At 31.7% G+C, this 26,404-nt stretch overlaps 1 protein-coding gene across 5 annotated transcripts in view; it reads right to left on the reverse strand.

Moving 5' to 3' along the window:
• Positions 1-4,450: 4,450 nt before the first annotated feature.
• dtn (transmembrane protein 132C dtn) overlaps positions 4,451-26,404 on the reverse strand; it is a 195,437-nt gene continuing 173,483 nt past the window's right edge. Inside the window, exons 4-19 of one of the 5 annotated variants that reach the window (XM_088203838.1) lie at positions 18,962-19,102; positions 17,797-17,998; positions 10,578-10,721; positions 9,205-9,528; positions 8,935-9,136; positions 8,528-8,869; positions 8,188-8,454; positions 7,968-8,122; positions 7,680-7,896; positions 7,071-7,455; positions 6,860-7,004; positions 6,646-6,782; positions 6,284-6,573; positions 5,100-5,201; positions 4,865-5,034; positions 4,451-4,672 (exon numbers count right to left, since the gene is read on the reverse strand). In XM_088203838.1, coding sequence (XP_088059964.1) covers positions 4,592-4,672; positions 4,865-5,034; positions 5,100-5,201; positions 6,284-6,573; positions 6,646-6,782; positions 6,860-7,004; positions 7,071-7,455; positions 7,680-7,896; positions 7,968-8,122; positions 8,188-8,454; positions 8,528-8,869; positions 8,935-9,136; positions 9,205-9,528; positions 10,578-10,721; positions 17,797-17,998; positions 18,962-19,102 — 3,304 coding nt within the window. In that variant the 3' untranslated portion in view covers positions 4,451-4,591. Of the gene's footprint in view, positions 4,673-4,828; positions 5,035-5,099; positions 5,202-6,283; positions 6,574-6,645; positions 6,783-6,859; positions 7,005-7,070; positions 7,456-7,679; positions 7,897-7,967; positions 8,123-8,187; positions 8,455-8,527; positions 8,870-8,934; positions 9,137-9,204; positions 9,529-10,577; positions 10,722-17,796; positions 17,999-18,961; positions 19,103-26,404 lie in introns of those variants that run through there. The other 4 variants (XM_088203830.1, XM_088203849.1, XM_088203870.1 and 1 more) reach the window with 4 other exon arrangements.

The raw sequence follows: 26,404 nt of genomic DNA on the forward strand, positions 1-26,404 counted from the left end.
CACTCTCATTGAACTCACAAACGATTTTATTTTTTATTTAGCTATTGTGCAGTATTTACACCGAGGTTGAACCACTCAACCATTTCATCACTATCACTTTTTTCACTGCTACATTCACTGTCACTGTCACTGTCCCCATCCTGTAATAATTGATGTCGACGATTAATATTTAGCCTGCCAGTAATTTAACTATCCTCACTTAAAAATTCTTTACCTGACTGAATGTAGAAATTATTGTTAATACTGTAATATTTCGATCTTTTTACAAAGACAATATAAAACCCATTGAGGAATTGTGAATTCTTTATGTGTCAGCTTTTCCAGAAATTACTATCAACTACATTTGCTTTGGGCAATACACTCAAATAGGTTTATCCCTAATATAGTATATATTTGGCGTTTAGCAAGAATTGAAGAAATTTCATAAATAATTTATGATTAGTCGATAATATTATAAATTTTATTTAATTGTATTTTATTAAAAAAATGAGAGGAGTAGATTTGTCAGGTATTATATTATAAGTGCAAGAAACATACTAAAAATATATTATGTGAAAGTATTTATAGTTAGCAACCAAATAAACATTATATTGGATCTTATTTAACCAGCTCGTAGATTGTTTTCAAGTCGGTAAGCACACTAATGGTAAAATATTAATTTCCCTCTTTTTATAATCGACATCCTTTTCTGCATCCGGTTTAATTGAAATTTTTATATTGATTATTATAACATTTCTATGAAATAAATACACAAAAAGTTTACAAATAACGTTTATTTTATTTCATTTTCAATATTCATATACATATATATGTATATATATATATATATATATATGTTTATGACAAATAATGTATTTAAAAATGCAATGACATATTTGGTAACTGCTCTTCGATATATACTATCAGATTGTACAATGTAACTTGCGATTGAACATCTCAGTGTAGAGGAACACGCATGTAAAAAATAAAATAAGACATCTGAGATAACACACCAGACATAACAATAACTTTCATACAGTTGCATACACAATCGCATATACACTCATATAAAAAACAACATTAAAGGCTATAAAAATGGAAGTACACAATATTTGTATTAAAAGGAATGTTTTATTTTTGTGCAAATTTACATGCACACACATACAGATCTGATCATCGAGATGTATATAAATATATTCTCTAACACAAACAAATATTAAAACACGATTTATAATGTTGATTTTTATAATTCATAAATTATCACTTAACTATGATTGTATTTATACATACACAACAATTTTTCGATTCGTAAAGCTTTAAATAATAAATAAATCGACTGATGATATAAACAAAAATAAAACTAATTCAACAAACCTACAACAGTATGACAAAGTAAAGAGGTACTTAACAAATAAATAAAACAATTGGTGGGACACGATTAATTAAACGAAATTATATCGTAATAATACAATAATCACATTGAATAAAATAGGAAGATTTGAGGTATAAAATTCAATTTGTATCAATAGAGGTTGATTATTGGTACAATACAACAGGAAAAGCGGGCATTTGACGTTTGATTTGCATTCATAAGCTCAATATGTATATATACGGGATGATTTTTGACTAGAAAAATCAGCTACTTTCAAGCGGATGTATTATTTCAATGATATATATTTACTTAGAATTGCGTTATAAATGTACAAAAGTCGGATATTATTTAAAACGAAGCTCCCGAAAGTTGAATTGAAATTAAAAATATAGTATGAATGTTTTCTACTACTGTTATTTTATAAGTGGATAAGCTGTATTTTAGAATGTATGATTATCAAAATTATCGATGATAACTCTAACACGATGGATTGTAATAATTTATTTTATAAAAATATTGTATTTGTTAGCTTTATATTTCATACTGAAATAACAATACAAGATGGTACACTTAAAAGTAGCTCGTATCATTGAAATATATAACTCGATTAGGCGTATTATTATTTAAAAATATATACACACCCGTACAATACGTAAACGCCAATTTTTAACTGTGCCACCCTGTATTTAAATTTTTAATATTAAATTAAACGAAGAACATCATTTAGAAAACATTCATCAGTTTCGATTATAAAGCTTAAAGCGAGCCGTACTTTCGTTTTCCATCAAACCGTATTACAAATACACTTTTACCATCCAGTAAGCGTCATTATCGGAAAATGTATATAAAAACCACTTCAAAGCGCATCATTCATTATTTATAAAATAGTGGTATGCTTCTATATTTACGTATAAATATAAATATACAGTATCAAGAGAAACTCAAATGTAATGTAACAAATAAAGCACACTATATCTACTGCACGTCATTTTTGCATAGTGCATTCCCTAGTGATATACATATCGATCGTTATATTAAAAAGGATTCAACATTGTCTTTATCGTTACTCATTTACGAACAATCTATTATATTTATATTACAAACAATACAACATTTATATATAAATACACGCAAGCTGACTACTATATGTCGAAATCTCCACAGAGCCACTCCCGTCTATGAATACAGTCGTTACATTATTTACAAACTTATTTAGTTAAAAAAACTTTCGAATAAATACCCCAACTTTTAAAACACTATTCACTTTCATTTATAGTCGTCAGATAAAATAATTAATATTTTCTCTGTATAATACTTTTTAACAGATTATTATATCTATCACACTCGATACAATCTACAGATAGATGGTTTGTCCTCACAAATATATTATATATTTATTTTATATTTAATATGTACAAAAGTATGAGTTAAAGTTGATATGATAGATGTAAATTTATGGTCATACTTTTAATATAATATTAGGTTACTGTATAAGTTTGTCACTCTTGTGTTATAGTTTTCATTTAAACCAATTATAAATAATACTCTTCAATTGAAAAAAAAGACAAGAAGTACTACTTTAAGTTAATAAAAGGTCTATGATGTATGTATTTGTTTAAAGTTGGTCAATGAAGAAATAAGCAGACCATAATTCATTGACATAAATCTGGACGGTATGGGTTCGGGGGAGGAGGATAGCTTTATTAAGTTAGGTTAATAAATTTGCCCTAAATACAATTTAAGATGATTAAAACGAGCTATCTATTAAAATAATATATATTGTTTAAAACTTATGTTTAACTTGAAGAAAATATAAATTTTTGTTAGGCGGCATAGCAAGAAAATTTTAGATTTAAAAATAAACTTAATTATTATTAAAAGAAAATGACGTGATATATATTACATCATATTTTTCATAATATTTAAAAATATAATACCATGCACTGAGAAATTTATAAATTTTTATAAATAATATGAAGGGAAATAGGTTTCATTTTCCTACAAAAATGTGATAAATTATGTCCAAATTCAGCTCTGTTTTGAACCGTCTCTTTTTCGCTGTAGATCGAAAACTGATTTTGAATAAACAATGGTCGAAACTTACCCAGCAACCTAATAATTATGCGTATAAATAAATATTTTTTCAACTATCAATTACCTATAACTGCTTTATAATTTCATACAAAATTATACAGCTGCCAATTTTGCAGAAATGTTAACATCTTGTAAATTTAAAAATAAGCTCATACTAATAATGTGTACAAAATCTTCATTATTTACAATGTTAAATATATATATATAATATAATAAATTTACAGGTATGTAGCTGCTGCAAAATTGAATGCACGATGATATAAATACTGTACGAACGAATGAACGATTCTATATTATCTATATGTACATATATGATATTTGTGCATTGTGAATTAAACACTAAATGAGTTATACACGTAGAGAACAGCTGGCAAACATACGAGTATGTCAATTAATTTATAAACAAATCCGATCATCGGAAATCTATAACACGAAATATTAATTAATTTCTTAAAATGAGTACATATAAATAAAAATACACGATCGTAATAATAAAGTATAAATAAGATAATCACTGTTTTATGTAACGTTACACAAATTAAAGCTATGTAGACACGTGCATCGGTTAAATGACTAGATTCAAACGAACTGTATTCGTATCTTATTCTTATTAATAATATGTTCAATTTTATTGATCATTGCAATAATCCATTATTGGCGGGTGTTATCGGTTGATGTGCATGTTTACACCTGTTTATTATGTATTTAGGAAGTATTGTACTATTAAGTTACACAATCTCATCATCAATCATCTTATACATGGGTGACGTAAATATTTATAAATATTTGATGACTGAAATAATGTACACTGTACATGATATACAAATTTCTCCCTAATGTTACATCATAACTTAAGCGTACGATTCACTTAAATTATCAAACAGGTATTCCAGCTGGTTGACGGTGTAATTTTTGATGTTGGTTATTACGCTGGGTTTCGACAATGCGACGTTACCGTTCAGTATGTTCTCGATGTCCAACAGACCCACCTCAGATTTGTCCGATTCTACGTTGTTGTTATTGTTATTGTTCGTAAAAGTGTCACTGGTGGGGGCGACGGCTGGTCCATTTGTTATCGCCAACAGTGTTGTCTTCTTGTTGGGCGTGCTATGGACGCTGGCTATCCCGCTCATCAGGTGTTGATACTTAAACGTTGATAGAATCTGACGGATCTTTGCAATGATCTCCTCTACTCAGGCATTCGACTCCTGTTGGATTATTCACAAACTATGCTCATTTATGTTGAAATTCAACAGTATTAAATGTTTACAATTATAAACTAAACATTACCATAATATTTGGGTGGCTACGTATTAATTATTATTCAATATCTATCTATACACAACGATTCAATCAAGGAAGAACACTCTAAGAGACGACACGTTAAAAAACCAACATTTATTAATTATATGAAAGTACCTTTAGATTGTGAAAATAATGCATAATTTGTTCATAATCCATTTCTAAATCATCGAGTCCCAAAGACTCTGTTGGTAAATCTTCGCATTTATCAGTCGGACTTGAAAACATAGGATTGCCGACTATTGTAGCTCGTTTTACTTCTGGACTTGAACCGTGTGACCCAACTCCTGATGATAATTTACAATGTTACAACTAATCTTATATTATTATATATGTATAAAATTTGATTTACCATTACTTTCTTTGGGGATTTCTACAAAATCAGAGTTGCTCGCGTCCGACTTATTTGACGCGTGCGGTGGTGGTTTCGGTCTATAAACTACATCCCCCAAACCTAAAAAATACATATAATTATTAAAAAATTCATATACAAAAAGGTCCACAAGTTGCTTTATTATATAATAATATTATTTATTTAAGACTTGAATATATTTTTGCTTATTGAAAACCAGTGTTTACTTGATACATTTTATTTACTTATAGATATTTTAAGATGCATATAGATTTTTTAGTGTGACGACCGTGCTACGCCGGAACTAGATAACTACTAGCTTTCAAGGTAATTTGACGATAGAAAGTTCTGTGAAGTTTTGGTTCCGAGAACCCCCATTCTTCGCTAGATATCTGAGAGCCATAATCAGCAGTGATTGTTTATTCGGGTCCAGCACCGGGGCTTTGCCCTTGGCTTGTTGGGCCTTTACAGTAGCAGTGCGCTTATGAGTCAAAACTTATAGATCAAACTATCAATAAAGATCTCATGATTAGGGATTGAGATCCACCAAAATTTTCATTCAAATCGAGAATATGTATTCATAGTCCTAGGTGTTTGTTATTTTCAAATTAGTCTCGCCTTAGTCATGATCAGAGCCAGCTGGGGGTTTTGCGGGGCCTCGGTAAAATATTATATGCAGAGTCCCCAGAAACAAAATATGCGATGCCTGTGAACAGTTGGATAAATATTGCAACATGTTTTTGCTGACTAAAATTTCCGTGATGGCCTTTTTATTTTTAGGTGACCAGAATTTGATATTTTCAAATTCTGATCACTTTACCTTAAAGCACGGAGCCTCAGGAAAAATCCTTATATCTCGTCATATGATCTGGTTCTGGCCATGACAATAAATAAGTCACAAAGACAGTTTCTCAGTTTGAATGTAATTCACTTGCGAGATTAATGCTTCTCTCATGGTCAATTATATTTCACAACGTAACGAGGAGAGCATCCAAAACACACATATATATATACATGTACTATATATGTATATGCGGGCAGATGAAAATAATTCCACACAAAAAAAAGAATATGCCAAATGTTCTGATATAACTGGGAACGAACAGACAAAACCAAGTAGGAACTCATGCAGCTTATGGACCACCTTGTTTAAATAGCATTTAACTATAATTAAATATACATACCGATTCCTGAATCCCTCATTAAATCAGGACTGTGAACGTTTGGCGAAAGATCTAATTTTTTACCCATCTCATTAGGCGGGCTCTTAGAAGGTAAATCTAACTTTGCCCTCTCCGCAGGTTGATGTATATCGTTGTCGAACTCAAACATCCCCGAACACTCTTCTTTTGAAAGACTGATGTTCTCAGCTAAAGAATTAGCAGGCATGTTAGGCACGTTTCCATTGTTAAAATCACCCGAATACGAAGCGCCTAATGTCGGATCGTTCATGTAATATTTATCTCTTAACATCCTATTTAATAAATATAAAAAGTTAGTACTGTAATCGATAATGTTATTTATTTATAGATTTAAAATATATTACTTCTCGTTATTGTTAGATTTTCTGGGACTTCCTAATCCTGAATTAGGCGAATTGACACTTTGTGATCTATCGGATTTTTTGTGATGGCGCGAATGATGATTACGTCGAGTTGGTGGCATTATGGTTTCTGGAAGTACCTGGAATATTTTTGAGGAAGATTAGATGCAATGTTTTTCTATTGCTTACACTAGATTTGTTGATAATAATATCATACCTTATGTGGCGTACTTCTACCGCTAACAATAGGCGGTTGTGGATTGCGATGCGGTGGTACTGGCGGTCGGTATTCATCTGGCGTTAAATTTTTCATATCCAATTGTATACCATGTGGTGGCAATGGCGGAGCACTTGAATCGGGTCTTTAAGAAGTTAAATCATAAATACATATCTCTAACATTTATATATAAAATAACTATAAAACTCACTGCCAGCTCCTAGTATTTTCCAATCCTTGATTACGTCCAGGTCTTGAGACTCTATCTCTTTTAGTGTAAGTCGTCGTATCAATCATCCTGCTATCGTTACTAGCACTTCTGTTTCTTCGTTCAACATTATTCTGGGATGGCAGTTCAATGCAGTTGGGATTGTCGAAACTTGTGACCATAACGTTTCCGTTAGCTTGATCAGATTTTATGGCGTCGTCCGGATCGGCATAGTTCAAGTTTAACGGATTGTTAGTGATTCTTATATCACGACTCAAATGATTTCGAATAGCTGCTTCGCTGTGCTGCGGTGGAGGAGGTGCCACTGCACTGTTACGGTTTACGGCTTGTACTTGATGTCCTGTATGCCTTTCGATTGTTGCACGTCCTAAAATAATAATAGTTTTAGTCAGTAAAATAAATTTAAAAGATAACACTGTACCTGATTATTATTACAAAGATAAGATAGCTTGCTTTATATTTTACTCAAAATTGTTAAAAAAATAAAAAGTGAGAAAACTAAATACAGATTTAGAAATAGCATGTAGTAATTATACATTTGAATAGAGCTATGTTATCTTGTTTAGTGTAAATAAATAACAATTGAATTACCAAGCCAAACCCAATCGTGAGCGTTGGTAGTTGATTCTTTTGGAGGTTTTCTGTCTCTTCCGATACCCAAACTAGTACCGACGAGACCTGCAACTTGTATATTGCCAGAATCCGTAATCGGTTGTAGCGGCAGTGCTGGACTTATGCCAGTCGTTACTGTATCAGGTCCGATTGGTTTAAATTTGGATGCATAAACCACACACGACACCACGAATATCTAAAATAAAATAAATATGTCATTATATAGCTTGAATAATATTTATATTTTATTATATATTATATTCTCACCGCTATTGCAAAGCAAAACACAGCTAATAGAACATACATTCCGATTTCTACGGATGTCATGTGAGGGGTGTGTCTGATCCTTTGTCCTCTAGAACCACCTAATTGTCGGGCTTGTACTGTAGGTTCATGGTTATTTTCGTCTTTCAAAGGAATTCCTATATTAATGAAAATGCATCTATAGTACTAGTTCTATAAGACAATATTGTTTAGAAATACATACCAATGAGTATATCGTGTAAATCTGATAGTGGTCCTTTGCTACCGCTTCGCATAATATCATCGTTTTGAGGAGTATCCGGTCTTTGCGGTACTTCACTAGCAGAAAAATCGACTTGTACTGAAGCCGAAGCTGAAGCAAGAACCACACCTCCTGCAGTTGAAGCAATGTCGATTTTATTCGTAGGTCCTCTGACTTTACCGTTGACTCCAGTTGCTCCTCTACATTCTTCTGATAATAAAAGTGCCACTCTCAACAATTCACCATTGCCTAAAAATATGAATCATATTAATTATTACATATAATTCATATATATTATGAATTATAAATAAAATATCATTACCTTCACCGACCGCAATGACTCTCGGATGATGTGATGCAACCATCGGTGCAAATGCTACAACATCCGGATCTAAACTCTCAACTTTCAACACATAATCGGCTACAGCCACATCTCGCAGTGGAGTATGAGATCCATCAGAGAATTCAATGTCAATATCTAACAATCCTTCTTGATATTGAGCTGTCAATCTTCTTGTTACAGTAGTTTCAGATATGTATCCGTTTTCAATAGCATTGTCGGGAGATATGTTCAATTGAAGTCCAGATATTACTTTAACTATAACTCTTGATATCGATACTTTATCACTACCAATTCTAATCTCTCTAGCGCCGATCACTCTCCCTGTTAAATTATAAATGATATGTTACTCAGATTCGATAGTATTAAAGAATTATTAAAAGACTTACCAGTGATTGGAGATAAAACTTGAACTTCAGTGCGTCCAGTGGTTCTTCCTTGCAGTGTCCTACCGCGTAAGATTGCCAATCTAGGATCAGCAACCCTCAAAAGTGGTAAGACAAGCTCAGTCACTCTTAACCAAGTGCGTCTTGAAACTAAATAACTAACTCTACCAGAATCGTGATCCGTTGCTAAGAATCTAGCATAAACCTGAATATAAAAAAATATTATTATGCAATTATTTTTTGTTTTTAATAATATATAAATTGTACACTTACATCAACGGGACTTTGTTGGAAACGAAGCCGACAAGAGTGCCTGTCTGTGATGACACTATTGCTGAAATCTTCACCAGGAGGAGCGCCGTACGAACGACGTTTCCTCTTGCCTTTGCTTGGGGAGTTTGCCTCTTCTGGAACTTTCCAGCCCTTGATTTGCGATAGTCTAAAATCATCGACGTTTACTTCCAATGGAAATTCTGGCATCCAGACCGTGAACTTGGCCAATCCTGTGTAAGTTCCATATTTCACAATGACTGAGGCGTTGGAAGATCCTCTGATTTCTGAGCCGTCTACGTATACGGAGCTGCACGATGAAGATACCTATAGAAAAAGTTTATGTTAGATGGTGTTAAGGGGCGGCATTTCAGTTTTTTCAGGGAGGGGCAAAAGTTGGCCATTTGGTGGTCTTTTTTTTAATATTTTGATTTCATTAAGATTCATGGTATTTTTCTGGCCAAATTTAAGGATTGTCCCTGTTTAGAATTGTTTTTGCGCTCTCTTATCGACCAAAATGGTTTGAATATACTTTGATTGTTATTGTCATATCAGAAATCCGTATTAATATCGGTAAAAATAGCTATCATTTTTTAAAGGGTAAACAAACTACGGAGAAATATGTGAGACTTGACGTCTATTTGTACTTCTTCTTCCGCTTATATCCTCCTGAGAGATGAGTTGGTTATGTTTGTATTTTGGACTTAATTCTATAACTTTAATTAGTTTTAGAACTTTCATTGGGTTAGGTTTGGGTTTGAACAGCAAATGGACGTTTTGCAATTGTCAAATTGAGTTTCATAGACATTATAGAGCACCATATAATTTCACTAGCGCCTATCAGTTAAATTATATTTTTGCTAGTAGTATCTAGCTAGTAGTAATATATATGGTAAAAATGTATTTGGACTTCACTGGTGAAAATACAACTTCACTGAAAAATACACATTCATTTTAAGATGTAAATAAATAATGATAAATATGTAAATGTATAGTTTAGTTACCACGCATGAAAAAGTTGAAATCATATAATTTTACTGGCACCTGCCAGATAAATTATAATTTCCCTGGTAAAAATATATTTCTAAATGACATTTTTCTAGCCAAATTCAAAGGGACGAAGGGGAGGGGGGCAAATGCCCCAACCTGCCCTTCCCAAATAACATCCCTGTTGGTGTATGGTATAATGAAATATCTATACTGAAATACTAAAAAGAGAATACCGATATTAAAACTTTATTTTTTACGATGCGTAGTTTGTATTTGACAGTGAAGTATGGCAACGTATTTTGTCACGCTCGACGATTTATTTATTTTGAAAATGACGAAACAAATATTAATAATATTGAAATAACAAAATTAATAAAACGACTTACCTTGAGTACACTCTCGTCTTCCGAATGACAAGAACTTTGCAACGTCACATCGGCTACTTGACCAGCTTGAGACACGATCAGCACTTTCATTGCCTGAGATACTTGACGACCGGTGATCACGGCCGTGTTCAATACTTCCCAGTTCTGGAAAAAAAAATCAGCTATAAATTTTTGGGTCATAGAATTGCCGAGAGAGAGATGAGGTAGCTCGATGAAGCGAAAGACTGGTTCTAAAGCGGATTGTCCGCGATGGTTATCCCTACGCCGAAGGGTTCTAAGCGAAGGGATTGTGTCAGATAAAATGACGGAAAGATTTATTACGTCCACCCACTGAACTGGTATTATTACATGGATGTAAAGATAAGGAGTTGCGCAAACTTTTGCGCAGCTCCTTTTCATCTGAGATTAATGAAGTTATTGCTATTAATGAGACCAAATAAGGAACACAAAACGTTATCGTCTCTCGCGGACGTTAAACGTCCAGCTCGTTCTCAAGAAGTGCAGATTTTATCTAGGAACGAATTGAAAAGTGGTCCGAGAGTAATAAATTAACGAATGTATCTGATCGAACAATGGATCCGACAGCTACGCGGAGGCCATTACAGTTATTTGTAATATCTCAGTAGTCAGAGAGCGGCGAAAGCTATTATTACAAAACGATTTTAATCAATACTCGCATACAATAATTATATCGATAATGAAGAGTAGAATATAAAATTATCTTTAATAAATAACACTATATAACCGCTAAAATATTATTATTATTATTATATAAAAATGCCAAGTATTTTTATTATAGAAATAATTCATTTTTATATATTTCCACACAAATATTATTTAATTATTATAGTTATTATTAATATTTAAGAATGTGAATTATATTATTCATAGTATGAAAACATAAAAGAACTATAAGAATAGTAAATCATTAATCATTTATTAAAACATTTTAGTAGATACATTTCCACATATTATTCTTAATTTTTTTTAAAAAGCACATACCGTCTAAAGTGGAATCGGCCATCATTGTTTGGAAATTTACGGTGAAAAATAACTCTGGAAAGCCCCCATACATTTTTGCAATCTGTAGATTTCCACGCGAAGCGGTTTTTTCCTACATATTATTATTACATTATTAAAGCAAAAATAAGACCGATCAATGAAGTCGGAAATGATTTTTTGCCATTGAAATACTTCCGATCTAAATTAAAAGCTTCCAAAAAAACATGTATTTTTTAACCTTGTATATACATCTGGCACGGACACACACTTTCTTATGCAGCGATATAAAAAACGTAGATGTTGTAAAACGCTTAAAAATATTCGTATAAATTTAATTTTTACCAATAAAGGCTCTACCAAAATTCTAGAGAAATCAGCAAGTTTCTCAAAAAATAAGAATTTTTGATTAGACATTTTTTCAAGAAAAAGAAACACTAGTTATCGAAATATAAATAAGATCGCTGTGAATTAAAATAGTGACACTGCAGTAATAGTAAATTTATGGTTAGGTCAGCTGATTAGTTATTACTTTTACGTACATAGTTTATTGGCCGATTAAAGTAGCTAACCGCTGAATTTTCAACGAGTACGATGCTAGTTTTAAATATATCACGATTCCTTGAAAGTAATTCAAACGTGTCAAGGCTTCGTATGTACGATTCCGAGAACACCGTAAATATTGCAATGGAAAGCGATCGATAAATCTATATTATACCGAAATAGTGGCGAGCGCGAGATAGGAAAGTCCCTAAGGCTGTTGGTTCTTCTTAATGAAAATATATTGGGGTTGAGCTCGTGACACTTGCACACGACTCATATTTTCCAGATTAAACCGAGCCGAATGTATCATTTGTACATATTATACAGCCTTGTACACGCAACGTATACAATCGTTAATTTCGCTTGACGCAAAATAAGATAAGGATAGAGGGGTGTGGGTTGAAGAACGCGAAATATTTAGTTAGCTTCGTACCGAATCAACTTTGAAGTTAAAGGCATCTGGAAACTTTGTCCTCTTCAGGTAACCGGGATTGTAATGGGGTGGGAGGTGGTATGGCGAACTTCTTTCAAACTCCATTAGCGCATTGTGCTCGTAAATTAGTTTCAGATTCATAAAATTAAAAATAGGTCAATAGTTTAATTACAGTGGTATGAGTATAATTATTACGAAGAGTAGCAATGCCATATTTACAATATATTTCTCGCAGCTTTGTCGTAATGTCATTAGCGTTAGAGAAAGCGACTGTTAGATAATATATAATAGGTTTATCATTAATAAAAAATAAATATACACTGCATATGTATATGAAAGTCACATGATGTATTAAAGAAATTGAAATCGGTGAATGTTTTTTCATTCCTTATATATTATTTCGTTCGCGTACGTGTTCGAACTACTTTTGTTGTATACATTGTCATGGTAACCAAACAAAAATATGAATATGGCTCGCAGTTTAAAATTGCCTAGCATTGACGGATTATTGTAAAAACACTGTTTAGCACACAAAAAGGGCATCAATGGATACACGAATTGTATCCCAATGATCTTTTGGTCCAATTAATCTGGATTTTATTTTAGCGAAATTAGTTCGCAAAATATCAATATAGAGAAATTGGGCAATTTCATTTTTTATTGAAATTATTGCCAAACCTTCCAATTTTTCTTGACTCAAGCTCGAATGTAGATAGTTTTTAATAACTTTTGATTTTGAAAAAGTTCTCTCTGCCTTGGCTACTGATACGGGCAAAGTCATTAGTATTATTAATGTCATTATTATATATGGAAATAATTCTTCGAGGTTAGAGTTGTAAATCTATTTAAGAATTGATTCGGGTTTATTCATTTTTTTTTAATTTCTTGTTTTCCATTTCAGTACTTTGCTTGATTCTATACAAAAATTCGAAAGGGTCTAAATTATTTTTAATTAATTGGAAACGATTGCTGGTGATCAAAAAAAATGTTTTAAATTTTATTATCGGATTAGAAGTGATAATGGCTCTTCGTCAAAGAAGCTTTTCTTTTTATATTGCGATTATTTTTAGCTCAAGATTAAAATCGTCTCTCAAATATGCATCTCTTACAAGAGTTTTTGCTCTAAAACACATTTTTCGAATAAATCTTCGTAGTTGCGAGACACAAGAAAATTGTCTTTTACATTGCAGTAGCTGCGGATTCCACGTCCGTGTTTTCAGATTGTAAAAATTTACTTGTGAAATTTATTTGGATGAGATTTAACAGGAAATTATTTTAAGAGATATGTGCATTTAAATAAATACTTTGTTCCACAAAAGGAATTGTTTATGCATTTATGTAAAGTATTCCTCGTTGCAGTTATTCATAAGGTGTTCACTGTTATGACCAATGCTCGCTTACGCCTAATCTGTCCAAATGTAATGTACAAACGATTCGTTTTATGGAACAATTATTTTATATATTGCTCATTTAAATTGTCCTCTGTTTATTTCTGTAAGCACTTTATGCCAGATAAAAAATACACAAGTAAATTAAAAGTGGTCAAAATGTTACACGTACCAAGTGAATCTTTCACCAATTTAACAACTTATATTAAAGCAGAATAAATGGCTTTTAATCTGGTCTTCAAAGCACTCACGGAGTTTCTTATGTAGTATTACTCAATAATTTCACCGTTAATTTACAATTCATAAACTAGAAAATTTCCAAATGCTTTGTCGATCCCGAAAGAAACTTAATAGTTTGGATGGTTGAATTGTATTTACAATTTCAATTGCCCCCTTTTACAGCATCAACAATGCCTAGGTCCAAAGAATGACAAACACATGGAATTAAAAATGCTTTTGGATTTATATTTGTAATATGAGATTTTTATTTACTATGGTTTCACGTTTATAATAGCTTAGGAATCGCTGATCTAGTGGGAAGTATTACCACATCGCGCTAACGACATCCTCCAACTTTGAGTAACTAAACTATTCAGCCTAATTGAAACCATTTTGCACTATTCAATCTCGTCTGAATCTGAGCCGGGCTTTCGTGTCGCGGCCCGATAATGACCCGGCAAACGTGTCGCGGGCCGCATCTGTCGCTCTCTAATTGGGTCGATTAAGCTTAATTCTGCGGCTGGCGTGTTAAAAGTGCACGCGGGCCGCATTGCAACACTCGGCCGCGCTTCCGATTATGCGGCACACGGTTGCAACATTTAATTAGCAGCGCTTGCGGCCAAGACCGGCGCGGGTATCAATTAAACCAGAAGAACAAGGGAACAGGGGCGCCGTGTAGGCGGTGTGCGAGCCGAGGGTGAATTAATAAAATTAAAAAACATGTATAAAAGTCGGATTGAGTTATTTAATTTGTAGAAATTTGTATGCGAAATACGTCGCACGGGTTTTGTGTTGTATGTTGTGTGGTTCATGTACGATCGTGCAAAAGGTGACCTATTTTTTTTAACGAGTTTTATATTTAATATTACTAAAAATCGTCGAGAATTAAAAAAAGTAAAAGCAGGTTAAAATAAAATAAAAACGATAATAAAGTGAAGGGAGATAAATTATTAATATGTATTAATTATCCATACATAAATGTATTTTTAATAATTTCAATGTGTTGCAAACAATCATGTAGACTAATTTTCAATAACATTTTTTACAACAGGGAGGTGAATTACGTCTTAATCAGAACCCAACTACACATACCTAAAAACCCTATCATAAAATAAACATAAAAGAAGACTTTCTTCATTCGATTGAATGTTGTCCTGGCTTTCTCGATCTGGTATATTATCTCTAGTGTGTAGTCCCAATTTTCGTCTAGAGAAGAACACTGCTAGAAACATCTCAACGTGGGGCGCAATTTTTATGTTTTGGGGGGCAATGCGCAAATCGTTAATATTTGCTACATTTTTTTTTGTTAAAAATGCGCAAATATCAACACGACGATGTTGCTCGGCGCCAGTCGACCACACGCTGGAGTTCGCCGTTAACAATGTTGGAGAGTGAGGACCACTTTTGAGCTTGAATTCCCAAGCTCTTAAGAGGAAGCTAAACTCTGTGACTACCCAACCGAGGTAGTGTCCTTTGAACTATCAATGACGAGCATAGCATTGCATTTCAACGCCAGCTGGTCAAAGGGCTCGGCCCTTAGGGACCGAGATCTAAAGCTGGAACTGAGGCATCACTTAAAGTGATGTACAAGGATGAAGCGCACCGAAATGCAATAGCATGCAAAGCTAATGCTATGCAAATGCAATGCAACAGATTTGCAGGTAGTAAGGAGAGCGTTTCCCAGAACGCTCGGGAGCAGTGGCGTAGCTATGGGGGAGGGCGGAGGGGGGGGGGGCACCCCGGGCGTCACTTGCTTGGGGGCGGCATATTCGCGATGGGATCGTCTAGTGTGGTTCTTAACCCTAAATGCACTAAAACATATATAATTCCACGATTAACAAGAGCTTCATAATAACCAATTTATTATTTTAAGAAATGCTGATTTTATGACCTTGCAAAAAATGTATGGGATGGAGGGGCGGCAATTTTAAGGATCGCCCTGGGCGGCATACACCCAAGCTACGCCACTGCTCGGGAGAAACACTATTGAGACTCTAACAAATAGTGGATCCCACTCATCCAGCCCTTAAAAGCTGGATGCCGCCCATTGAGTTGGACTCGTAGGGCTCTAATACTGGTAACGGCAGTGGTTCTTGCGATGTCAAAATTTGACATTTGCGAATTAAATTCTGTATTCTGTGAACTTTATAAACTTATTTTAATTATAGTTCCTAACTCACCCCATTGCGCAAAATGAAAGCAAGAAAATGTTCGTCAGTATTCAAATACCAGCTACTCGTGATGTTCGTATACCATTCTGTCTGTTGTGCGTGATACACTCTTTTATCAACGAATCTATGAAAAATTGTCGTCTTGAAGCACATTTAAAGACGAAACATAGCATTTGTGTGAATTATGATTTGAAGCAATTTAAGAATATGAAAAAAATGATAAAAGAAGAACTATAAATTAATTGTGGTTTTACTCAGGAAAGGTGCTTATGTTTAAAAACCAATTAACTGCAACGCAACGCAGGTTTATATATTTTATTTGCTTGTTTATTTTAGCCCGTGAACGAATCCTTACTAAAGATTAAATAATATAATCATTTTTAAGTCATTCATTCTTGCATTCCTAATGATTTGTTGACCAGAAAAGTCAGCAAATGCACAAAATGTTTGTTTATCGTAACTCCTATAGTCGGTCATAAAACTTTGTTAACCAATATTTTCAGAGTTTTATTCATAAATCTGCTCTGAATGCAGCTGATTTTAACCACTACTTATTTTAAAAATTGCTGCAGTTGTAAACTATTCAAAAATTCTTGAAATTTAATTCTAAACAAAAAATATTTTATAAGAATTCTCAAAATGTTTTTGAGGTAAATAGTTCTTGAGAGTAAATATAATTAATACTTATGATACAACAGAATAAAATCAGTGAGATATTTTTTTATTAATTATAAGCTATGATTACAGCTTTAAGAAAATATATATCACTATGCGCAACCTAGCTCGATTTTTTCTGTGAGATTAAAAAATCTAAGAAAACCTAATACGTGGTGATCGAAAGCATATAATCAAAGAGAGCGATCGACTTCAAAGAAAGATATAGTGATTCACGTATTCGAAAGGAATCAACAAGGACTATCATATTTATAACATCACACTGCGACTCTACTACTCACGATCACCTGATATTTTGGAACATACTGGACTCTTTCTCATTCCATATCGCCGCCTGAGTTTTATCTGTTATATATATTTATATACATAATTTATGTTTGTGCAATATTAAATCACACCATTCAGCATCAACACCCGATAAGTCAGTTACTTATTTATATAAATTTAATTAAAACCATCATGAGTTAACAGGTTACCCCAATGCGTCACATTTCAATACAAAAAACATAATATAAGTACGATTAAGAATAATATATAGTAAAAAATAAATAATAAAAAAATCATAAAATATATATATATATTAAATGATATGAACTGAATTTTGCTAAAAAATATCATTATACTTAATTTTTTACGTTATATTACTCACCATGACCAAATAAAAATAAAAGTTTCAGACATAATAAGCTATAAATTTAATGACAACAGAGTTCACTGTACGAGAGTTTTTGCTTCGTCAGTAAACGTATTTATTGTTTTATAGCTAAGATATTTTTTCAAAGAGCAATTACCTTAGATATCGGCAACACTGCTTGTATATCGTCCTTGTCGATGTCGATTCTGGCCGTGAGCTTCCTAGGGGGTGGATGCGCAGAGGGTGCGTGCTCGTTAAGGGGCGAAGGCCTAACGTACCTCACCGAGCAGGAGAGGCGCGCCGCCCCTCTTCCCGCCCCCGCCCCAGCTTCCCCTGACCACGTCAGGACCTCTTCCGCCCTGCGAAGCAAATTAATTAATTAATACCAACAATACGATTTTAACGGTAATCCCCTATAGAAAATACATGCAGTATATTCATTTGGCGGCGCTGTTGTTGTTATTATTAAACCGAAGCCCACGCTAACAAAAATAAATGTATAACTCAATTAAAAATACAATTTTAACAATGTGAGTATAATATATATTTATATATAAATTAAATATTCAAAGTTGGCGCTTTCTAAGTGAAAACAATAATTTAGGTGATACATCTCTTTAAATTTATCCGTCGGATCTGGCAATAAAAGTCCATCAAGAGCACTATTAAAGTGACTCAGACGTCCAAAACAAGCTTTGCGTTTTTAAGATGACATTCGTAACGTAGGCGATCCATCATTTAAAACATATATTTACATATTTATACAGTTACCGGTAAAAGCTCAAATAGAGAGAAAGATGATACAAAAATCATATTGCGTAAAATTATCAATTCTAATGTAAATCATCATTGAATAATATTAATATTAATATCAATCCACAAAATCAAATATACGAACTATTATATTTATTTATAAAATTATTATGAAACATATACTAACGTTTGAAAAAAATAAAATATGATACAAGACAATAAATACAATTAATGTACATAACGCATTAATTTGTTTAAATAAGATAATAACAAGACATCCTTATTATCTTTCAAATTAGATAAACGAATCCTCCATTTTTTCATAATTATGCTACTTTAAAATAAGCCAGATATTGTGTCTTTATTCAACTTGAAAAGCATTCTAAGAAAATTGTATATAAAAGTATAAGATTATTTTTATTCATATAGTATATTTTTATTATTAAGTCAATAATAAAAATATGATTCTATAAAACAATCAAGTGAGTCTGGTTTATATGGTTTAAAATTATTACTTTTCAACGAATTTTTTTATTTATTTTATGTCACCAAATTAAGAATTTACAAACCTGGGCGGCGGCTGCTGATCAGGAAACTCTTTCCTCACAGCAGTCACAGTGGCTACTTTCGACTTTAATTCCACAGTCACAGTCCATTGATCCGACGAAGCAGTTGCGCCCAAAAGCCTCAATCCAGACTTGACTCGAGCCCTGCGAACATAATAAAGTTTAGTTTATCACTCATATCATATTAACACGGTGTCGAATGTGCGAGCACGTTGGCGAAATTAATTTCGCTCTTAAGTAAAAAAAAGTCTCAAGTCGACGATAAAGTCAGGTATTTCCGCGTCATCAGCCTGTCAAAATTGCCTTCGGTAAGTGGAGAAAGGCAATAAAGGCAAATGGGAGGCTGAGATCGTCGCCGCGGTGAATACAAATGGCGTCGCGAGATACGATATATACCCGGTGGGTTGGTAACGAGTGCAAAAATCATCACCGGAAAGTACTGCGTCTCAGATATAAAAGCAGATATCGAGCGGTTAAATATTGCCACCCTTAAACCATTTTATTATGGCAGCAGGTTTCTTAAAAAAAAATATAAACCAGTAAATTGTAAAATACATCATATCATCATAGTGTCGTAGGAATAATTAAACTACCGAATTAAATTACTACTATGAAAAACATCAGGATTTAAATTAAATTAATTTCGAGTAAAATAATAAATAACTCATAATTATTATTTGTAAATATCTACATATACAATATATGTAAAACTAATCATGATTATAGTATAAGTAGATATATAATATCTGAATTATACTATTCTGTCTGTTTTTATAAAATACAATAATATTATTGAGTACTTTATACATATTTAGAAATGACAATAAAAAAATTGTAAAAAATTAATTATTTTTTTCTGTAAAATAATTTACAATGTTGCCTATAGATTAGATCATTTTTTTTAATTCTCATGTAAAAAAATCAATTACATTTTTTTGTGATTGTAATATTTTTTTAGAACATTTTGGAAAACCTAATCTGTGATAATCAATTGCTATTATATTATAAATTCATATGAGATTCGATGTTCTAAGTATATAAATCGGCCACTAATTTATTATACTAGTCAATGCTAAATTATTGTATTTTTTTAATTTAAAATAAATGCTCTATAGATATGAAAAAGTGATTATCTGAAGGCACAATGGCATGTGAATGTAGCAGATACAAAACTTATTATCTTAGTCCCCTATTCTTTCCCAAAATGATATTTTTTGAGTAGTCTTGTGGCATTGTCATATTGTTTGTAGTTTAGTGGTATTGCCTTTGACTATTAACCAAAATATCATTATTAACTTCTTCGATCTTATTGAATTCTCCATTGATTTTCAAACAGATATATATCTACTAGTTAAACAATATACGGCTATTGAAATTTAAAAGATATGTTAAACGTAAGCAAATTCATATCATATCTTACACATTCAGCCAAAAAAGTTGTGACGTTTAGAATCAATATCAGATATTAATAGCAGAAATAACAAAATATATAAGATTAGACTCTTTATCATTCAATGCATTTGAACGTGACACGCGCGCCGAAAGCGTTCCAATTTCTGCTAACCCGAGTCACGCTCGCTTGTATCGACTTTAGCTAACCTAATGTTTAAATTGCTATGTTGCAATTGGAAAGTGTATCAACTTAAAACATAACACAAAAATTCTTATGTTTTTGAAACATTTTCAGTACAAAAAACCTAGCATTAAATTGTTAAAAATACCGCTGGTAGTTATCTCAATCATTTTAATTATTTTGTTGTATCAAGTAAATATACAACCTTGCCCATAATAATGGGGCACCCCTTAAAATGGTGTGTAACTCTTTACAAGTGCATAGACTGACCAAAATATTTTAGCAGGTAGTTTTAACCTATACAAAGCAATTGGTCGTTTTTAATTGCTAACTTGAGTTTTAAAAAAAGATTGCAGGTTAAATTGTCCTGTTTCGTTTAAGTAACTTTATGCTCAGTTGCGTGATTTTGACCTTAATTTTTTGTTACAATTTTTTTATATATTAATTTATTTAGAATATTATATAAATATTTTAAAAAAATGTAAAAAAGCGCTAAAAGAGCGAATATAATTTTATAGCATATTATTGACTGAATATATCGGAAATTAGTAACACCGATTAGGTGAAAGTCATTTGGTCCGATGAAACCAACTTTAAGGTAATTATAAATTAAAATAGACTTTAAAATCCGTTCAATTGATTTCGACATGTAAGAATAATACTGCGGTTTGTAATAAAAAAATATTAATATTTCAATATTTGTATGAACCAAAAATAAAGCTATTTATCCCTTTATTTAGATTATTATATGCACGTTATTTATTTCCATTAAAAAAGTCATTTATAAAAAAATCAGTTATAAAAAAAGTCAGTTATAAAAAAATATTATTTCAATATTTGTATGAAAATATGCTCACCAAAAATGAAGCTTTTTATCACTTTATTTAGATTATTATATGCACGTTATTTATTTACATTAAAAAAGTCATTTATGTTTAGACTTTTCATTTTTTTTTAATTTACGTATGAAAAATAATGTGTTACCTTATATAACATTGGAAAATAATGTTGTTTTTAAAGAAGACATGATGGATGCTCTTTCTTATTTTTTATTATATATTTATATGTGACGTTTGAGTGACATCGCATGAAATATATCATGTCTGCTACGAAATGTTAAATCATGATAATATAATATTATATTTCGGATAATATGTGCATTTTATAAAATATATTATAATAAAAAAGTATAAATTAAATACAACGATCACAGTTTGGAAAGCTTCGATGTTATTAGCTTGCCTCGTAGCCTTCGCGACCTTCATTGCCACTGCCTCACCTCACGACACAATCTTCATTCATAATTTCCATTCAAGTATTCATTGAGACTATGTATCAAATGATGATGTACATACATAGGTACGACAAACACAAATGAGGCACATTTTTCCGAAACTTTCATATTGTACCGAAAATACATTTTCCTTCGGTTTTTTTTCAGGCCGAGAGGCTGAAACGCTTAACTTCGGCTAATGAGAGCAATATGTATGCATGAGATTCTGTCGGAGTTAGCATGGCCGACATTTTATTTTATATGTTCGGTTTGTATGTAGCACAGTGTGGTTGGAAATTTGATTCATTTCATTGTTATAAGTATTATGTAATATTTGTCGATCAACAATATAAGAAAGCAATAAAGTGATCCATCCTTTATATATTATATATTATTTATAAAAATGTATATGGGTGAGATACGTATTTCACGGTCTGTCGAGTATGAAAGTACTCGGCTTTTATGCGTGGGACGTGTTTTATTACCACAAAAATAGGCTTCGCTTTCGGTCTTTAATCTTTGAACATTAGCGATTTTTTTAATGTTACTAAATCAGAGATACGTGTCGTTTTTAAAGTTGCTTGGATTTAAATTGAAACGTTTTTCATTTCAATAAAAGGAATTTAAGTGACTCGAATATTAAATTTTCTGTTGCTATTAAAATTTTTTTATCAGGCAATACCTTTTTAAAATGCTATTTTTAGTACACGTTGAAATATTTGTATAGCTTCTAAATTAAATAATTAATAACATAATATCAATACTAATGATATTCTGTCTTATCATTTTGAATATATATGTTTTTATTAAGTCAATTATTATTATCTTAATTATATTATAATTTATTACTATTAAAATAATACATTTTCGTATTAATATCATATTGATTCATGTCAAAAACTAAACTTAGAATACATTATTAATACAATATTACATCTTGACTTTAATTGTTTTAAAACGTTTAAATGATAAATTAAGTTATGTTAAAAAATATTAAAAATGCTTAGATAAAAAATTCTCACAACAAAGCCAAATTGAATAAATAAAAAAAAATAACTGAAAAAAACTAATTACCAAAAAAGGAACGGGGCAATCTAAGAATATCTTGAAAGCCTTAAAGAGTCCACAGAATACTTTAAAAGTTAGCAAAGAAAATATTAAATAATAAATGGATTGATTTTTTGCATTCTTTTAAAAAATATATATTCGTTTTTATATTGTAGGATAATTTTTTTTATCGTTTTAAACTAAAATATAAAAACCGATGTTAAAATATAAAGGTCTAAAAACAATCTGACTAGAACACGCGTTTGACGAACAATTAATATAACGTCAACTTTGTAATCCATGTGTGGTAATCGAAAATTGGATTCTGTCCATGGACCAAACCACCAGTAGATATGCGTCAAAATTTAATTAAAAATGACGCGCAGAGCCCGACGGTTATATATCCCTGTTTTTGTAACATCAAAAAAATAGCAATTACTAACGAAACAGAATAGTATATATAAATATATATATATATATATATATATATATATATATATATATATATATATATATATATATATATATTTATATATATATATATATATATATATATATACATACATATATATACATTTTATTTTAGAAACAGAAATAAAACTTGTATAAATGTGGAACGCGATCTATGGAAAGAAAAAAGACAGTTGTTATATGATTTTTTGCAAGCTTTTATTTTTCTCTTTCCTTTCTATTTTATATTTTGTAGTCGCTTTTCGCAGTTTGCGACATTTGGGCACGCGCTGTCGCGATGCATATTTTATAAAGTGATTGCATTCCCTTCGTATTTCCCTATTCTTCTTCGTTTCTCGTCGACACTGACGTATGATTGTAATTTTTTTTCGAAAAAGAAAATAACGCATTTCGCAGTCATATTCACTTTATACCCGTGTTGTTATTATTTCGAGAAAGCGTCCGAGCGACTCATAAGCACCGCCATAAATATCCACTTGAACTTATCTCTTCATGTTCATCGTTAATTATATCAAACGGCGGCATTTAGATAAATCGTTCGATTGTCGTTTTCCAAGCGACTACTAAGAATCGCTTTAAATATAGAATTACAGATAATTCTTTGTGTAGAGATTTGTGACGCGATTGCGAAAAATCCAAGGAATTCAGGATTTTTGTCATGATGGCAATTCAAGATATATCTACTCAAAATATAGTCATAAGATCAGATTTCGAGGTTGAATGGTTGTGACTTTTCAGATAATTTATTTTATAAAAAATACAATTTATTTTATAAAAATATATAAATTACCAAATTTATAGGGAAATGTAGATGCAGATCAGGAAGTGGATTTGAAATGGTAGGTCTTGAAAGTCGGAGAGCTAAATTATTGTCGGTTGTGGTGTATTCTTGTGATTATGCTTAACTATACGCTGATGTGTTTCGTGCTGTGACTCTGGTGTCTCTGATCTCATCTTTCTATACGCCCCACTGTGACTAGTTGTCACATATTTTTTAATACTTTTTCGAGACAGCTCTGGAAAATTGCAGATGAAGATGTTAGCGGGTCAATTGCATCGGTTAGACACACCCACAAAATATGTTTATGCTTTAAAAATGAAACGGCCAGATCCGGAGATCATTAACAAAAGGCTAGAATACAAAATAGTTTTTTGGGCAGGGTAGAACGTACCGTACATCACACATCCATATTACACAAAAATAGTTTTCCGGTATTTTTGGATGCTTATGAGTGATTAACGTCTCGGATGTGCTAATATATGGTTCATGAAATACTAATGTTATATATTATATCATCGCCCTTCGTACGAGTTTTGAGCAGCATACTTATTTTTAGATTATAAGACGACGCGATTATCTATTTTCGTGATGCTGTAACTACTCATTAGTATAATTATATAAATAATGGAAACTCCTTTGTTCGGGAGCATTTCGTAAAAATAATTTCAAACCATACAGTCAGTCATCTGACCGATAAATACCGATTTTCATTGAGTAGTCGCGAATCTATAATATTAATAATAATTAACGCAATTGTTTAATCATGAGATCTCTCTTCCATTGTTACGCCTTAATTTCGAGACGAGTTTGTTTACTTTTTAATTTTTTCAAAATGGTTGTTAGAATGACTTCTAAAATAATTGTGTTAGGTTTTTAAGAGCGACGCTCTCTAATGAAAGTAAAGAAATTTATAAGCGAAAAATGTCTACAGGTAACTGTGCAAATCCAGAGAGCCAAATTATCTTGGGGTGCTTCTTATTTTTTCGGAAAGTAGGAATCCACTTAATCGACGGAACAGTCGTGGTTTATAAAATTGTCTTGAATTTTTTTCATCCCTTCGATGAAAAAAAAATCAAAAAAAAGTATGTTTTTTTTATCAATTTGAGCAATGCAGTAAATATGAGATAAAAAAATAATACTAAATTCTTGAAAGAAAAACTTTAACAAATTTTTTTTAAACGATAACAATTCAATACATCGCTTTATTGCTCTGTAAATTGGCAGCAGTGTTACAAATAGTTTGAATAGTAACACGAAGCACGAAGACACAACAGTAGCTTAAAATAACCGACGCACTTGCAAAATAGAGCGACGCTATGCTATTTATTTTTGAGTAATGAACAGGAAAGGTTCAGAATAGTGATACATGTCTAGCACTACAGCAAGTATACGAGTGAACTAGAAAGTTTTTAAAGTTATGTAGTAAATTCGCCTGATTTGATCGAAAAGAGAATCGTATATTAATAGTGACTAAAATAGCTTCACTTATGAAAATGAGACAAATATACACATACCACATCGTCAATGATGATCACTTTAAAGTGTGAAAACAACACCAACGTACATATAAAAAAATTTAGAAAGTGATGGCTCTAGAGAAAGAATTGTTACTGAAAAAAAATTTTACTGCTTAATAACTTTTATGTTAGTCGGTTCTGATATTTAACCATACAAATTATTATGTTATCCGTCATGAAAAATTTTAATATCATTGCTTTTACGTTTTAATAAAGCAACAAAATAAATATCATGGCTTAGTGATATTATAAATAACATATGAATTTTCTTAGAGTAAACAAAACCTGGCTAGACAAAAATATTTCACGAGCGTCTATAGGGGTAAAAGTGGCATCGATCGCAACAGCATCAAAGAGGGTGCCTTGTATTATAAATTGAAAATTATTACATGGCAAGAAAGAAAGGATTCAGCTGGGGTCCTTTATCATTCCTAATTAGCGAAATCCCTAGAAAGCGTGGGCGGCATCCTCCGGATATAGCTCTTGTTTGTTAAAGACCAGATTGTTTTTTACGGTACATCTCGCTAATTATTCATATTTCGCCTTTTCATGGATTTAGATCAGAAGTTGATATTCACAAATCTTCATAGATAAGCTCCTACATCAAGTAATGTTTTATTTAATATTATCACAGTTATATAAATAACTATACTACACATCTAAGTAATTCTATTTTTATTTTATTGCAGAACTCTAAAATGCCCATTTTCATAGTTTATTTTCACATAAACATTTCAAACGCATTTTAATATTTTTCTTCTTCATTCATATGATTGTATTCTAA

The sequence above is a fragment of the Plectrocnemia conspersa genome, unplaced genomic scaffold (assembly GCF_051122295.1).
Source record: "Plectrocnemia conspersa isolate PC_06_02 unplaced genomic scaffold, ASM5112229v1 ptg000002l, whole genome shotgun sequence".
Classification (NCBI taxonomy): Eukaryota; Metazoa; Arthropoda; class Insecta; order Trichoptera; family Polycentropodidae; genus Plectrocnemia; species Plectrocnemia conspersa.